This window comes from Hemibagrus wyckioides, linkage group LG27, assembly GCF_019097595.1.
Source record: "Hemibagrus wyckioides isolate EC202008001 linkage group LG27, SWU_Hwy_1.0, whole genome shotgun sequence".
NCBI classification, from domain to species: Eukaryota; Metazoa; Chordata; class Actinopteri; order Siluriformes; family Bagridae; genus Hemibagrus; species Hemibagrus wyckioides.
In genome coordinates this window covers 6,474,269-6,492,927 of record NC_080736.1, presented here as the reverse complement: position 1 = coordinate 6,492,927, position 18,659 = coordinate 6,474,269, and the positions used below count along the sequence as shown (strand labels likewise).

The window sequence follows — 18,659 nt, the reverse complement described above, 5'->3', positions numbered from 1 at the left end:
CACCAAAAGTAACTAAATTGGGAAAAGGTGAAGCCTGAAACCATGTTTAAGCCATGTTTATCATGAGACAATATCCCTAAGTGAGAATTATATACATGGAGAGTGGGAATAACACACCAGATAAGAACTAATGGATTTAAAACGATTTGAAATTTTATACTTGCGTTTTTCTAGTATTCTTCTGGTCTGCGCTATTAACCTAAGGGCGATAAAAATATTACCTCAAACCAGAGCCATGTGATATGACAATATATTGATATTGGAGCATGATATGACACTTTTGTAAGAACCATGAACATAAACAGCTGTATAGGTGTTTCCTTCCAATAATTTCCTTCCATTAATTCCATTTTTCGGTCAATTTTTTTTTTTATTAAAGAATAAAAGTCCATCTTAACACAGCTCTGCTGTTATTAATACGCTGTTATTACGATGCATATGATTTTGGTTGTAAATGACTTATCACCATATTTTTGGCACCCCCTACCTGAACCCCACCTCGATAGCGATCAAATTTCAAAAGTATCACGTTTTCTTTCGGGTCTGTTGAAAAACGCCGATCTAATCAAACCTACCACCATGACGCCATTTCCAAGTAAAGGAAGGCAAAGGCCTTTCGTATCTTTGTCTCCCTTTTGTTCCCAACCTCACTTTAAGTCCACTATGTGTAACCCAGTACAGCTTGGGGTAATGCATCCAATCCACCACCTGTATAAGAGCTAGAGCAGAAGATAGAGCTACACCCCAACGTAACTCTACAAGCCATCGCTCGCCCATTATATATCACCAGCAGTCTGTGTGTGGTATGTAGTTGAGCTAGAAGATTCACTGATACAGTCTACGCAGGTCCTCGTCTCAGGCGCTCGCTGAATTTTCTAGTAGACGTGAATATATGCTTTTATGTAATAAGTGAATACATTTTGAACGTCATGTGACTAATACTTTTGACTAATGATGTCTTTACAATGCTTCTTTAAAAGATGCCATTCTTTTAATCACAGTGTTACTTAAACCTAATAGATAGATAGATAGATAGATAGATAGATAGATAGATAGATAGATAGATAGATAGATAGACAAACAGATATACTTTTTAGTCAGTAACAAGATACAACATGCACACACAAAAATATAAAAAAGTAAAAAATGCAAAATAAAATAATTATCTATCTATAACAAATTTTTCTTTCATTTCTTTTATATTTAAAATTTACATTTTTTACACTTTTTCTTCTATCTTCCTAGTCTATTTTTGTGCGTGCATGCATTTATATATATATATATATATATATATATATATATATATATATATATATATATATATGCACAAAAATATATATATAATTTAACATATTTATAAATATATAATATAATTTATTTATTTATTTATTTATTTAAATACACACATTAAATTAGTTAAATTAGGTGTAGTATTTAATAATAATATTTACATCAGTATACATATAAGAGAATCACTTAAAAGCTCAAATCTGATTGGTTGAAATACACCACATTATGACCAGTAAGAATTGATGCATTATTTTAATATAAAGACTCAGACACTAGTTACAGCTCTAGCATGAACAACAGCTTATTATTAACGCTCGTGTTCTAATATGTTATTGTTTCTACTGTAGCAGTTCATACAACTGGACTTCACATAATTTAAGATTAATAATAACTCATTTTTGTGTGAGTGTTGTGTAAAAATAAAAACTGTATAATCTTTGATGAGGTGTGTGTTTTTTCAGGGATGTTTATTTTACATTTGAAGAAGGAGTCTCGGTCGTAAGCGCTTTAGTTTCTCAGCATGGAAAAAGCTGCAAGACAGAGGAGTTTAGACTTCTGGGTTTTTAAGAGAGAGAGAGAGAGAGAGAGAGAGAGAGAGAGTGGTGAGGGAAAGACTTTATTACAGCTATAACATAAGTGAAAACAAGAACTAACTTGTCTTGCAGACATTCCACAACATTAAGTCCAACTATAAACCATTAAAATGAGCAACGTGTTGTTGAATTTGTTGACAACTCTCTGTGGTGTAAGAGGAATAACACTTTACTGTTATAGACAAAAAATAACAGTATATGCATAAATAACGCACTATATTCATATAACAGCATGCTTTACTGTGTGTTATCCTTCACTGAAGCACAGATAGTCTGTGTTCACGTGAACGGCAGACACTGTGCATCATAAATAGCTAAACAAATGCTATTTAAGAAAGAAAAACTAACAGCTGCTGATATGGTTGAGCTTCCTATAAGGAAGCATTCATGGAAGAAGTCTCCAGTGTAAGCGCTGTGTAAAGGACAATAAGTTTTCCGCCTCTGGAAAGTCTTCATGACAGATTCCCGGTTAAATGGCATTTCTGTTGTCTGAATACGTGTTGACACAAATTGAACTCCCTATATAAACATCAAAAGCTGAAACAGAGAGACCGAAGAGGAAACAGACAATTACTGCTGCTAGAATGTTCATGACAACAGGAACTAACTTGTCTCGAGGAGACTGTGGTTTAAGAGAAATAAAAGTCTTGTGTAATGACCCTGAAGCACCTTTATTAAGCTAAACGTGGTGCGCCATTAAACAGAGTCCAGCACAGCTTCGTAAAATGTCTCAAGGACAAAGAGCATAGTAACGTACATGTACATAGCCATGGTGTCTGTGCATGTTTTAGCTGATCTGGAAATGAACACGAGCTACGAATATTCCTGTTTGGTCCTTCAGCTGGAAGTAGAATGTACAAACGAATTAAATGTTACTCCTGCATGCCCATTCAGGTTATCACGACAAGACAAGGTATTAGCCGGTGTAATAAAACCCTGCAAGCAATGAGCCCAGAATCACAAGGAAACGCTCTTTGCCTTTTATTTGTAGCGGTCCATCATAAAAAAAGTCTTTGCCTCAGGCTCTGAGTCACTGCTCCATCCCTGACTCGATTCCCCCCTTCTTTCAGATACCCATAACCGCCCAAGACACCTGCTTCACATTGGCGGAATAAACCGTCATACATTATAATTCCTGTCACATAAAGCCGCAATGGCCGCCCATAACAAGTAAATCCATCCGTAATGGAATCAACAAGAGTTTGTCACTTAGTCGGAGAATAAGCGAGCGTGAGCCAGGGTCCCAAAAAGGCCAACAATACCCACATTTCTGTGCCTCCGACATTCATGTACAACAAACAAAGCAGTGGGGTTCGTATTTAAGAGTTCTCAATCGGGTGCTCGAGGCCAACTGTGGCACTTTAATTAAACCGGAGGCAGTTTCCAATTAGTCAGCCCAGGCCACGGATGGTCAAGAAAGCTCTGAGTCAGGAAGCTGAGTCATAAAGCAAAAAAAAAAAAAAACTTATTTTCTCTTGCTTTCTCACTCTCACCGTCTTCACTCCAATTTCTCTCTGAACAGATCGGCCCATGAAGAGGGAGAGAAAGAGACCAGAAAAACAAACGATGGAAACAGGGATCCCTGGCATTCCTGTAACAGATCAATGCTGACAATAAAGGGAGAAGAGCGGCAAATGTCCTGAAAGACAAATGCTGACCTGTTGGAAAGCCAGATCCAGCCTGATTTGGCAGATTTGTATATTATTCAAGCTTGGTTAAAAAAAAAAATTGTTTTTTGGTCAAATAAGACAAAAAAAAAAGACAAAATAAAATCTTAAATGTGTTTTTATTTTTCTCCCTCATGGAAGCATTCGATAGCTTTGACCACAACGTGAAGGAAGAAAAAAACAACAACATTATACATCACTGCTCTTCGACTGCCCTGACCCATACACCCACCGACCCAAAGATAACAACATTCCGCCCATGATAAACCCGGCAGATGAGCATCTCCTGGTGAGCCTTCAGCACAAATCTTCTGCAATAAATTATGAAGCATGATAATTCAAATAACAACATGCCTGCGGTTTTTGAGCTTTTGTACAAACCCCAATCAAGGCCATCACTCTATCCAACTCGATGAGTCATTGCCTGATCCAGCTGTCCATAGGGCATACATCTGATTAGCAAGCCCACGCTCACGCGGTAGGCGCAAATGTAAATATTGTTATAAACCCTCCGTAATAACGTCGTTCCCGTCTTGGTGAGTCTTCGCTTGATTTATCCGAGACCCTTGCTTTTAGAAATACTTGGTAATGGAGAGCGCACGCTCAAGTAACTGTTAATAAAGCCGCACATCAGATGCACTTTCCCAGAAACCGTTATTCAACTCCTTTTCCGTGCTGAGGAGTCACTCGCATCATTAGCGTAATTATCCTTCACATCATTGCACATTGAGCTTGCATCAAAGGAGTGTGTTTTGCTTCACATTCAGACTAGCAGGCATACACAGAGCATCATATAACAAGAAATGGTTAAAAGGTTACTGAAAAAAAAGTGGATGTCTCTATTTCTAGTACTAGAAGCTAACGGTCCAGAAGTGGACTACTGGAGATATTTGTCCTGTACATGGGAGGTGATGAGTCAGGTGATTGCAAGTTGCTAATCATAGCCAGGAGTCCAGGAGAGTATAACTGGTTCTGCTCTGTGTGTGAGAATGATGATATTTCTGTGTGGGATGTATAAAGAACATGGCAGTTAAGGCTCTCCTCCAAGCATGTTCAGCTGCCCTCTGATGTTGCATGAGCAGAAATCGAGTTGTCTCGAAGAACATTAAAAGTCTGAAAGAAATGATGAGTAATCCCTGATCCTACAGATTTGGGATCTGGCAAAGAATATGCGAGACTCAGCCAGGAGGTAGAAATTTGGGATGGAAAAGTGGTGATAAAGGCCTCGCCAAAAAAAAACAAAAAACATAACAAGGGTTATTATATGTAGTGGTCATTTGGACCATGCAGGATTGAAATGTTCCATATTGAAGAGCACATTTACTGAGATGAAATAGGAAATCTGCCTTAGAAGTGGGTCATGTAGCTTTGCGCCAAATTAATCTAATGAACTTTGAGAATCTCAGCACCTTGGAGACAAAAGGTTGGATAATGACCTTTTTCGGAGGAAGTTGAATTTAATTTCATATTAGGGTGGAATGGTACAGCATGCCACAACATTGCCAAGCGGTTCCCAGGTCCCAGGTTCGATCCTGAGCTCGGGTTGCTGTGCATGTGGATTTCTGAATGTTTTTTCTGTGTATGTGTCTCAACCAGAGTGGATTGCCTTCTCTCACCCTCACCAGTATCAACGGTTTACTGACACATGAATGAATGAACGAATGAATGAATGAATATTCATCATAATTTTCATTCCCTTGTCAATAAGCAGCAAAAAAGCCTGTTAGCATGACTTCCAGTCCCAATCATCATCACCTGAATTATACTCTTCCCGTACAGAAAAAAAAAAAAAATCCAGCCTCACTGTTGCTATACAGACAGGGGGAAATAAACACAAAATAAATACATAAACAAAGAAAAAGGGCCACTCCTGTTAAATTTACGGCAAAGTTCGAAAGCTATTCAGAAACTACCTTTGCAAACAGGAGGTGCTGAAAGCTTTTCCCGGAGAAGTCAGAAATTGGAATGTTACCATGTGGAACGCTCGAGGGCTCCTGCTGAGCTCACGCTAGGAGGCAGTCCCCTCTGTGCCAGAACAGCCACCTGGTACGAGCGCAATACATTTGGCTAATGAACTCGTGGACTCTGTTTCATGCCGCACCTCCACCGCCGTTGACGATTTTCTATTCATGAGGGTAATGAGAAGTGGGGATCAGAGAGAGACTGTAAGAGAGAGAGAGAGAGAGAGAGAGAGAGAGAGAGAGCAGCGTTTGTGGCCACTGATAACCCCACACCAAACTCACAACCTTACGAGGCTTGAGCTTAATATCTGACAGTCAATCAGCTCCGCCGTCCCTCGCCGGAGTGTTTAATTACAGGGATCAATTATTAACCAGCCTCCTCTTTCAGCAGGACACAATCCTCCAAAATAACACAGCACCAGGCCAAAGGGGATGGAGCAGAAGCAGAAGCAGATGCCTCCGGGCCATGAGCGGGGCTCACGTCCCCGGGAGAGAAAGCTTTACACCACAGAGATCTATATAAATCGCCTTTGCCCCACAGGATAATGAAGATGAGGAAGTGTAATTCCCCAGTTCTGCGAACATTATCGCTAGAAAATATCTTGTGTACGGTCTTGAGTTAGACGATGGCCTGTTGACGTCATCGCCTGTTAAAAAATAACACCTGGCGTCGCTGTCACTGGGGCTTTCGTGCATGGCCTCGGTGTTCATAAATACTTTATGCACCGTGTATAAGATGCAACAGAGAATGTTCGACACCACCTGTTGTGGGGTGGGAGTCTAGCAATATAATGCTTGAGATATATTTCACATTTCACACTGATGTGGAAATAGATTTCAGATGTTTTCACATCCATATAACAATGCAGAATATAAAGTATGCAGGACGAAATAATGAAAGCAAAGAATCACATCCTGTAATTATTATAAATATCTGCAAGCAACAGTAGCAAAATATGTTAAACCAATTAGGTAAAAATGACTAAAACATGTACATTGAAATTTCATTCATTCTGGAGGCGAGTTCTTAAAGCGAAAATTCGTTTTGCGAAACGAATTTTCCCATAAGAAATCATGGAAATGTAGATAATCCGTTCCAGACACCCAAATATATTACTATTATTATATTACCAATTTCCAAGGGTCAAGGGTCCTCACAGGAAGTCGTGCCACCAAGCACAAGCTAAAAATAGAACAGACCACCCACGCCAGCAATCTGTCAACAAAATAACGCCCGAAAAATCACGTAGCCTTTGAACGCATGCTGAAGGCAAATGTTGATATCGTGGGTTGACGAAAATTCTAAACTCACTGCTGTTATAATAACCTCTGCTCTTCTGGGAAGACTTTGGTGTGCTGCTGTGGGGATTAGTGTTTGTTTAACTACAAGGTCATTAGTGAGATCAGGCTTTAATATCATGTGAGAAGACATAGTCAGCATTCCAGTTCATCCCAAAGGTCAAACCCCATCCAATTGGGGTTGAGGTCAGGGTTCTGTGCAGAACACTTGAGTTCTTCCACTCCATCCTTGACACACCGTATCATCATGGAGCTCGCTTTGTGCACAGGGGCATTGTCATCTCATGCTGGAACAGGTTTGAGCCTCTTAGGTCCAGTTTAGGGAAACCTTTGTCCTTATAGCCAGAGAGTCTACAAGCTAGAGTAAAACTGAAAGTGTGCTCGGAAAGTTAGCCAGATTTTTCCAATCCTAGAGAGTGATAATACTTGAATAAAAAATTATGATGATTTAACCAACTGGTAAAAATTAAACATGTCATATACCTTACAGCACTGTTGGTCAAAAGGTAAAGATTAATTTTATATAACCGCAGCTCTATATTAATTTACAGTGACTTGCATCAAGGATGTATGACAATCAAAGACAGATTGATAATAATAATAATAATAATAATAATAATAATAATAATCTAGTTTCCAATAATAAGAAAACATATTTAGGAAGGAGTTTGCAACAGCAAAAAATAAAGCTATAACATACCAATAAAACACGAGTTAAATAAACACCCAAAGAGCTTCACCAAAGCAGCTAAAATCTGAGAGAAGAGGAGTAGAAATCAGAAGTAGTAGTAGTAGAAGAAGAAGAAGAAGAAGAAGAAGAAGAAGAAGAAGAAGAGGAAAGGCAGGGAAAGGAAAAGTGAAGAAATATCTATATTATTTTAGCTAATCTTCTCAATACTGCAGTTAATTATCCTTAATTAATAAAGCAATCCAAACAACAAGACAAAAATGACTCATTTTGCAGTTTATACTTGTGTGAAACTTGAAATATCTGTTGATCTTATACTTTTACTAAATCCTACTTAAGACTTGGCTTCACAGTTATTATGCATGATAAACTTGCATCACAGATGAGGCCCAAAAAAAAAAAAACAACGAACACTTACAATTTAATGGTAATAAAACATTCATTTAAACACTACAGTCAGAAACAAGTGCAAGTGTCATACTAGTTTTCTCTGCGGCTTCAAATCCCGATCTTTAGCTAATTCAGTTTTTATGTTTAGCAATCCATTGCTGGAGCTTCTAATATATCATGGCAAGATATTTTCCTCGTTATTAAGTTATGCAGATGATGCCGGACGTTCTGTAAAACAACCCATTTGTATGTATAATGTCAAAGAAGAGCGAATTAATCTAAAAGAATATTTACCCTAATAGCATGTTAACAATTCAAGCAGGAGAGACTTATGTAAATGGATTCAGAGGCCATTCAGACACCGAGGCTGGAGGGTTAATGATCATGACCTTCATCCAGGCTGCATGTCACACTAGAACGACATTGCCCTTTAAGATTGATATAGCAGAATCTCCTTTCTCATATCCACCCTTTCACCATTCTAAGAAAAACTGACGTCAGATCAGTAATGCATGCCATCCATTGACAGCTCGTTAATCATCACTGCGCCTGGTAGCCAGCACCGGTGGCTGAGGGTTCCCTCACGCTTGTCCATGTACGTGCCCGCTGGACCACCTGCTTGAAACAAAACACTGGCACGGGGAAAGGGTCCCGGAGATTCCAACAGGAAAAGCAAATCTCTTTCCACCAGGGTGTGTCTCCGCCATGCGGGAATGCATGTGCATGAAAGTGAGGTCACTAAACGAGATGCGACCAGAAAGAAATGCCTCACCCGCCTTTAATCGTCCGTGGGCAGACTTTAGGGGGATGCCGGCAGTAAGGAATCCATCACAGCGGGAAAGTCTGAACGTGGGTGAACCTGCCAGGGTGAAAAACAGCTCTGTGGCTGAGATGTGAGACTACAAACGTAGGCACCCCATAAGTCTCAGGGAAGAAGCATCAGGAAGAGACGTTTGCCTGATAATGAAAAGGTGAGGTCAATAGCTAGTGAGTCAGTGCATCCACATATCCACAAATCGCAATGAGAGCGGACAGCAACGAGTCAGGAAAGTCATGTGAACTTTGATTTGCTCTATGTACTTACGCAAGCAAAGCTCTGATTAACATTCGGCAGAGGAATCATGACAGGAGTGGGGATTTAGCCTGGGATAACAGGACTTGCAGAATTTATAATGCTTTCTTAAACCAAGTCTAACATCAACCGCTTTAAAGCCGGTGAACTCCATGACTCAGGGATTCAAACGACTGCAGAAGCCTGTCAGCAAATATGCATTCATAACAGCCAACCTATTAAACGCCAGCAAGCCAGGATTGACTCAAATGTTCTATCCTGAGCTTGATGTATTGTCAGAGTAGAATTTTCTCTACTATATAGGTTACTACCAGGTTCCTTCCACCAACCAAAAACAAACCAACAGGTGGATTATATGCACTCAATTTTCTCTACGTGCGAGTCAGTCGGTGGATATGGATGTGTCGGTGCACCCAGTGTCCTGCTGATGCACTTTATCCCTGACCACAGTAAAGTAAGATGACTATGCTGATGACGCCGATGATATTGTAAGAATCCTTAGCCAGTGACCTCAAATGACGCAAAGACCACTGTGCACTAATAACTAAGAAAAATCTTCTGGAACTTGTGCATCCTGAAAACCTTTGGCACACTGGCTGCAGTGCCGCACAAGGCAGAGAGAAAATTACTGCCACTGTGTCACATCTGGTTTCATGACTCGGCCGAAACAGCAAGGAATGAAAAAACCTGAACCTGTGAACTTCCCCCATATGAATCTGTTCCGCTCAGTTAGGCTCCATCTGCACTTGGAGATTGGGCCAAAAAAGAAACAGGACAGAATGAAATGACATCGCAAATGAAATCTGCCTCACTACATTTTCATTTAGCGCAAATCTTTCACAAACAACGCTGCCGCTGAATGAGACACTTGCACTGGTACCGAGCTAATTCACAAACAGCAGGCGGCAAGATGGGCGTTGCGTCTCGCTACGGATGAGTTCAGTGTTCCTCAATCAGTGGATGGGGTTGTAGGTCTGTTGCAGGACGGAGAGCTTTTATTTTTTCTCTCTGATGTGGAACTCTCCCCCCTTCCTTGTCTTCGTCGCCTCCTCCTCCTCTTTGGCTTCCTCCCACACAACACCACTGTAATCAAACCGTCGGCCCGCTGCCTCGTACTGCCCATTATTCAATTAGCCAAATGCTACAAACGCATCCTGATGGCTAAGATAATTAGAGTAAAATGGTTATCCACACTGGCCAAGTGGATCTGCAATTCAAGGTGAATAGAATAATATCCAGTTGTGGCAAATGTAATCTTTCTCAGGCTAATTTGGCAGCTAATGAAGCTGCTGTAGTTTGGGTAATTTATGGGTGCAGGTTAAGTAACAGACGCCAGTCTGAGGACTAGCAGGTCTCTCTCTCTCTCTCTTTCTCTCTCTCTCTCTCTTTTTCTAGTCATAGAATTACTGACACAAAACCCACAGCCCAATCACCCTGTAATAGAACAAATAAGAGGAAAGGAGGAAAGGAAATCGGGGTTCACTAACAGACAGCTGGAGACTCCTAGGCTTCATTACACCTAGTCCCAGTTTCCACTTCTATGTTCTGTAATATGTCCATGTCAAGACTTTTCTCTGTGAAAATAAACACATATGGATTACAGCGAGGCCCAAGAACAGAATTCTCACAGTGCTTCCATTCACGTTTCCCAGCTGATATTCATTTTCTGTAGACATTCTGATAGGATTTCCCAACTTTTTTTAAATACCATACTTTTTAAAGCTCTGAATGTACCTGTATCCCATATCCCAGATCCCATAATGACACACTTTAGTAACTCTGCTGACTCAAAAGTTTCAGAGGCATGACGCCTGCGTTCAAGACAGCTCTATTTCTAGACAGAGGACGTACTTAAACAACACTTTTATATACTTTTTGTATATGTTTGCCTTTGACAAAACTTACCACCACTGATCAATGTAATGTCTAGGTAGCCCCTTTACTTTACTTCACTGGTTTGACACAGTATGCTACAAAGCTACAAGGTATCGCACCTATAGCTTGGTCACACTTAGCATTTACATGAATCTAACCAATGCTGTATATATTTGCACATTATATTCTCTCATATATGACACCTGTACCTTGGCACCTTGAGTGGTTAAGGCTCTGGGATGTTGATCGGAAGATCGGGGGTCAAGCCCCAGCACTGCCAAGATGCCGCCGTTGGGCCCTTGAGCAAGGCCCCCAACCACCTCCCCACCACCCATGCTCCAAAGGCACTCCATCATGGCTGACCTCTGTTCTCTGTCCCCAACCATCCAAGGATAGGATATGCGAAGAAAGAATTTCACTGCTCAGTAATATATATGTGACAAATAAAGGCTACTTTGCACCAAAGTGTAGACGGCACAATAAACTTTCTAGATCCAGTCATCTCACAATGTGTGTTTGGTGTGACCTCACCTGAGGACGATTATTTGGATTTGGGCGAGAAACTTTAAAAATCAAGATACCTTTTTATCTCCAATAGCAGTCCCTGAACACTGACTTCATAAGAAACAGCTCCGTTGGGTGAACTTAACAGAGAAAAGAGACTCCAAGCAACCAGCAAGAAATATATAACTTAAAAGATGAAAAATTTATCATTTGCCAAGTATTCCGATGGTGTGTCACTACTCGGTCAATAAAACAGGTCCCTCTTGTTGCAAGCTACTTGAATTAAAAAAAAAATGCTGAATCCTGCATCACATCCAAGATCCCTTCAAGTAAACAAGCACAGAGCTCTTACAGAAGTGTAAAACAGGAGGCATGCAACCCTTAATAGCCTTTCTACTCTCTCCATTCATGCCTCAATGTCTGAGGAGGAAGCAGATTAGAGCAATGTAATCTGTTTACACGCATTTGTGGAATCCCCTATTTCTGCAGGCGCAGTGTAGCGAGCTGATGGGTAAAAAGGAAGCGAATCCTCCACCTGTGCTGCTCTCCATGCACTGGATACCTGCGTGGGAGGCGCTCGACCGCTGAAAGCCTACATTTACCCACTTTGGCATAATTGCGGCGTTTACTCTCGGCCCGCCTAAGTGCTCCATTCATGCCGCTTCGCCTCGCCTGACGAGAGCCTCCGCGCAGGGGTTGATTGCTTTACAATAGCAGATCAAAATATTAGAGTGATTCCTCTCAGGGATCATAGAGTGTGTTTGACTAACACTATCATTAAGTTGTCCGTCAAGCAGCACACACACACACAGAAGGCTGAATGAATAGAAGAGTGGAAAAAAAAAGAGGCCCATTGTAATGGCAGTGAAAGTAATGATGGTCTGTTTATTCCAGATCATTAACTGCAGTGAGCTGTTGAAGAAATGATTCCCCTCTAAACTATCAATTACCCAAATTATTAAATTGCCTCAAACTGAATACAAGCGGTGGTTACGCATAAGCTTTATTGGTTACGCTTCGGCTTTACCTTCCGTATCTCAGTTAAATCCATTCTAAAACTGTGTTGATTTTACTAAAGCAGGTTGGTTAAACACATTACAGATACTTTGATACAAGAAGCATCAGGGACTTTACTTATTGGTTAAACTGTTAAACAGAGATTGCCTTGTCCTATTTTTTCCCTAAAGCAACTCCACATGGATGTTCCATCAAACTGACCTGGAAAGAAAAAAAACATGCTCTGTCTGGGCACATGAGGACGTCTCTGGAAATATAGGCTACTTTAAACCCAAAGCACAGAACTGAGAGCAGGTAAAATCACTCAGCCGCTTGGCCCGACAAGCAAAACACGAACACCACATCTGTGACGCTGCAGGTTCCAAGCAAAAAGCGTGAGCTGCCTGGTTAGGCTTTATTTAATTGCCTGATTATATCCAGGCACTTTTGGCAAGCTCTGTCTGCACCAGTTGGCCCATGGGCGGATGATGGTCAAGTTGAGAGATGCAAACTTTAGTCAGGAGCTGAGCGCTTGACTCACTCGCTGACCCGAGGCCTCCACCTGCACCGACGATGCTTCTAATCGTAGGACCCGGAGAACTCCTTGCTGAGCCGCTCGCCACAGCAGAAGGCCTTTTGACTCATGCCCATCTGGCCTGCTAGCACGTTAAGAGCACGCCAAGGTCCCTGCTAGCACCACGCTACCTCGCCCGAGTGGATCGGAAAGCCTTTAAAGTTTTGGTGATGAACAAGTTCCCTTGCAGCACGACTGCATGTGGTTACTAAAGGAGATGACAAGTCAACAAGCCGCCTCCGAGTTCTCCCACGTGCGCACACGATTACACAAACACAGAAGTACAAAATCACACCCCGGACAAGATATTATTTACACTACACTAATTATTATGCATCATGTACTCTTCCAAGAAAATTTCGGTGTATTCTTCTCTTATAATAGATATCTATTTACAAGCTTTGCTAAACAATCTGAACCTATTAAAAGGATGATGATGATAATTCACTATTGAAATCTTGTCATTCTCTATTATCCAAAACAATCTGACAGCTGAGTTTTTTCCTCCGTATGTCCTTTTATTTGTGAGCCTGACTTTTTCTCTTCCAATTTATCTCAGTGCCATGTGGCTATGCTCTCCAGAACTTCCTGCCTGAACTTTGTGTGGTTCGTTGGTGTGTCATGGTCACCTGTCTACTTCACAGGGTGTGAGGTGGCAAGTTATTTTTACCGCAGTGGGAAACTGGTCTACAGCCACGAGCAAATTTTACAGACAGAACCCTGTCCTTTTCTCAGCAAAATGAACACAAGTACCAGCTTGAAGGGGGTCTGCTTGGGGGTTGGATAATCACCACAGACTCCAAGGATCTTGACAATTACTCAGGGTCTACCAGATCTCGAGGCTAGGCTCAAGTCCCTAGGTGTAAGGGGTGCACTGTGATGGCAAGCCACACATACACTTTTAGTGTAGATGAGGACTTGACCCTATCTATTAGTCCTGGAAGTCAGTGGCCCAATGGAGAGGAATATTCCTAAATTTTCATCAAGGAAGACTAGATAGGGTCCTACACTGTGTGGCAACCATGTGGTTACGATTGCACCGCACCACTGGACAGCACCATGAGTGGCATCTGTCTTGGGTCCCATGAGTGTATTACTGCCTTTCTAAATAGGGCAAAGCAGCACCACTTGCCACTGTACCCTAGGAGCCCTGTGTAGAACTACCCCCTTGTGCGGGATGCCCACTTGCAACAGGAGTCTTTAAGCCTCCCACTGGGGTAGCAATCGTGCCCACAAAAATATCTGAAGTGTTCAAGCATTGCCTTGTTGGCCAGGTGACTCTTGGGTGACTTGGTGGTCGACTCTGGGATTTCTGCCCAAGGTAATATCACTCAACCTTGTGAATCAATCTGTCAGCCTTAACCCGAGGGCCCGCTTGCAGTGTATGTCTTGCTGTGCCAAATTCACACCCTACAATATTATTTAGATCAGCCATCCAATTCTCAGTCCAACTGTTCAACCCTCATGGAGAAAAGACACAAAGAACTCCCATGTCTAAGCAGAGGCTTGCCCACTAGGTGGTGGACCATCGTTACCTCAGCCAATAGACGGGCTGAACGCCCACCCCCTACTGTGACATGCCTCTCTACGAGGAGATTCTCCTCCTCGTGATATTATCAGGGGTTCACAGAACCATATTTCCATACAGAACTAGGGAATTGGTGAGTTTATGGTGTCTGCTGGTGATTCACTAGTAATGACACATCCCATTGGCCACTATGCCGTTCGTTTGACAAAGCAATTCATCCTCAGCACAAATCTTTTATTTCTGAATGACATTTTGTCTGTTCTTCATCTTTTTAATGTCTTTATTTCCCTCCAGTTGGCACTTCACTGTGCCGATGCTTTAAATACGCTGCCTCAAAAAGGTGTCAGTGTGTCTTTCTTGGATCCGTTTCTATTCACACATAATAATAACCTGGTAATTTTATTAGGTCTTGTGGTGTTACCACATGCATGAATTCACATTTAAACCCCTTAACAATTAATTAGTGTTATTTCCCGCGTAAAGAAGCAAAGAGCAAAACAAAATGCTACTATTTGTATTTTAATAATGTGAACTAGTTGCCTTATGGGAGTCCATCAAACCAGGTGCTTCTTAAACTTCAAGTCACACTGATGTGGGAAGAGGTGTCTGAATAAGTGCATTCGCTATTCTAATATGAAATGGACAAAATACCCATCCTAACAGTGATCTACCAAGCAAGTAAGATAAGATCTGAAATCAGGTTTCTGTGACTGAATCTTAAATAGAAATAAACTGATCACACAGTGCACAATGTAAGCACCACGTTATTGTCACAAAGTTATTAGAATTGTGCTGTATCACTGCTTTAATATCAGACCCTATTGCCATGTAAACATCACTTAAATTCTCTGAATACTAAGAAATAATTGTGACGAAGAAGCAACAGAAGATCCTAACCTGGCCTGGTTTAATGTCCGTGAACTGCAGGACCTCTTTCAGCAGGACCGGAGTGTGTGGTTCTTGGTCAGCGGACAAAGACGAATGCTCCGTGCTTCTGCTCTGGCAGTCTGGTGTGAAAGGAGAAGAACTGGAGCAAAAGCGCTGAATCTGGTTTGGCTTCCTCCAGGAAGTGCTATATGCACATTTGTGCGTTCTCCGCGTTCCACGACAAGCCAAGCGCAGGGACAAGAACAAGCCATGACTGAAGGATGTCATCTGGAAACTGAAAAATGGATAAAGATCCAAAGTTTGGATTTATCATCTGCATAATTGTAGATTTCTATAAAATACCATTTAGTTATTAGTTATACTACTACTACTACCAATAATAATAATAACAGCATAATGACAAAATAACATCTAATCATAAACATTTGAGAAAATTTATCTGCTGATATCAACCTTTAATAATACCTTCATTATATCTATCTATCTATCTATCTATCTATCTATCTATCTATCTATCTATCTATCTATCTATCTATCTATCTATCTATCTATCAACTTTGCCTTATTTTTCTCGAGATGTACACCCACCAGGCATAACATTATGACCACCTGCCTAATATTGTGTTGGTCCCTCTTTATACATCAATGAGCCCTGGCCACCCATGACCCTGTCACCGGTTCACCACTGTTCCTTCCTTCGACCACTTTTGATAGACACTGACCACTGCAGACCGGGAACACCCCACAAGAGCTGCAGTTTTGGAGATGCTCTGATCCAGTGGTCTAACCATCACAATTTGGCCCTTGTCAAACTCGCTCAAATCCTTACACTTGCCCATTTTTCCTGCTTCTAACATCAACTTTGAGGACAAAATGTTCACTTGCTGCCTAATATATCCCACCCACTAACAGGTGCCATGATGAGGAGATCATCAGTGTTATTCCCTTCACCTGTCAGTGCTCATAATGTTATGCCTGATCGGTGTATGATATTTTAATATTTTACAGCAGATAAAAGAACACAGTGTAGACTTTATTCCACGTTTAATACATGAGATATTACTAAACACCGAAACAAATAAAAACCCTGAACAGTAAATGAGATTATTTGATTGAACGTTACGCAATATACATTTCACACTGCTCTTTATTTTATACCGTGAATGGAAAGAACAGTGTGGAAAAAAATATTGCTGTCCTGCTCCTGTGTCAAGCTCTTTTCATGTCACTGGATATAATTGTAATTACACAAATGTGGAATCACTGCTTGTGTAACTGTAATGTGTAATCACATTGTAATCACTGATGGGTCAGCTGTAGGGAAAAAAAAAAGACTACCCAGAGGAGTGCATGAAAGAGACAGCCAAGTAATTAACCAAGCAATATGGCAATGAGTTATACTTCCATATGCTACCATTTACATGAGACTCATTACCAAAAGTGGATTTCTCTCTGTGAACCTACTGGAAAATGAGAATAAAAGAAAAATAAATAAATAAACATAGACAACCATTTATAAGACAAAAAAACAAACAATTTTTAAAAATTACTACTGACTGACTGGCATTTCCGATTTCTTATTTATACCAGCAAACCTCTAAGCACAAACTGCACCCTGAAGGATATATATTTTTGCTGCTTTCTCATTTCTAACTGTTGGATATCTTCAACTCAAATCAATTCGATTTATTTGTATAGCACTTGGACATTGTCTCGAAGCAGCTTTACAGAAGTACAGAAAGAAATGATGAAGTTTAAAGTTAAGTTACTATTTATCCCTATCACAGATCACAGCCACGTATTTTGAAAGCCTATCAGTCGAATAATCCACGGCCCGAGTTCATGATGATGTCGTGCTGCTCTGACAAAAAGTGCTAATATTAATAAAGCATGTAGCTGTCACCTGTAGCATCATTCAGCCTGACTCGATTTCCATGAACGTAAAAAAATTTCACCAATACGTTACTGGTGATATTTGTCACTGTTGAAATATGAAAGAGATATTTTGGCACATGGCATGCGGTGCTTTGACACCTTCACTGCTCCAGATTTCACTGGATGACAGTGAAACCCATGACATTTAAACGTCTTAAGGTTTGGCATTCTTAGGAGAAAACTTTAAAGCTTTGTTTCACAAGGAATAAAATACAGCTGAACACACAGAAGAATAGGCTACTGGGTATGATAACCTTCTTTATATGTATTTATAGTCCCTATTAAATGGGTTTTGAAAAAGGATGTCAAAGTGACAACAGCTAATGATAGAAATATGCCACATGCTGCGAAATCAGGGGGGGGGGGGGTGTAGCCTGTATCTCAGCAAACTACAAGCTACATACATACATTTTCATCCGTCACCCGTGCACGTAGACTGTACCGAAGATATCTTGAGTTTTAGGAGACACTGCGTACATAATTAAGCCGAGGTCAACCGCCAGCGGTCCCGAAAATCACAGAAGACCACATCATTACCAGGAGGCATCTGATGCCTCTGAATACTAGATAAAATAATAACACATACTAATGAGTGTAGAGACAAAAACACATTCTCGATCCAGCGGTTAAAACTCTCCTCCAAAAAGTGCTTGCTACCAGTTTGCACAAATTTCACCCTCAATAAAATAAACAAACTCCATCCATTTTTGTTTTTCCCCTCAATCAAGTGAACATGTTTACTGCTAACAAGCTGCTACTGTCACGCGAATCCTGGGAGGCGGGGACAAACACATTCTAGAGAGAATTTAATTGGAGAAATGCATGACTAGTACAGGTTGAGTCACGGGGGAAAAAAATCTTTCTGGAAGTAATGGATTTCCAGAGCTATTTTAGTGTTCCTGTGTAAGTCCAGAAGACTAAGGAACGTGGTAAAGCACTAATATTGATTTTATGGGCTTTTATAAACTTACAACGAAGGGCACTTTAACTAACTTTAATTGAAGCAATGCCTGACTTTTCATATCCTCTATTCCTTCTCTCAACTCCCAGGTACTGCAATGACGAATTGCGTCCCTGAAGATTTGTTTGTTTTGATGATGAATAACCAATGATATAACTTCAAGCGTAGAGTGTTTATCTAAACACGTATACACTATATAATGATAATAATAATAATAATAATAATAAAGCGCTGTTTATTCAGCAATCACTAGCTAAACAGCTATTATAGCATGGACACATAACATTGAGCAGAAGAGCACATACCACTCGGCAAGCTGCAGCGGCATGTGTTTTGACGGGGTGCACCTTCGAATTGTTCTCGGCTGCAACGTGCAGCGAATTCGCGTTCCGACCGCATCCGCGAATTTTTTTTTTTATTTTATTCTTTATATCGTGA

At 40.8% G+C, this 18,659-nt stretch overlaps 1 protein-coding gene across 2 annotated transcripts in view; it reads right to left on the bottom strand.

Annotated features, from left to right (window-relative positions):
• Positions 1-18,567, bottom strand: part of mettl15 (methyltransferase 15, mitochondrial 12S rRNA N4-cytidine) — a 77,707-nt gene extending 59,140 nt beyond the window's left edge. For both annotated transcript variants that reach the window (XM_058382333.1, XM_058382334.1), the window contains exons 1-2: positions 18,527-18,567; positions 15,335-15,599 (exon numbers count right to left, since the gene is read on the bottom strand). In XM_058382333.1, the coding sequence (XP_058238316.1) occupies positions 15,335-15,599; positions 18,527-18,549 (288 nt within the window). In that variant the 5' untranslated portion in view covers positions 18,550-18,567. The remainder of the gene's footprint in view (positions 1-15,334; positions 15,600-18,526) is intronic.
• Between the last annotated feature and the right edge of the window lie 92 nt (positions 18,568-18,659).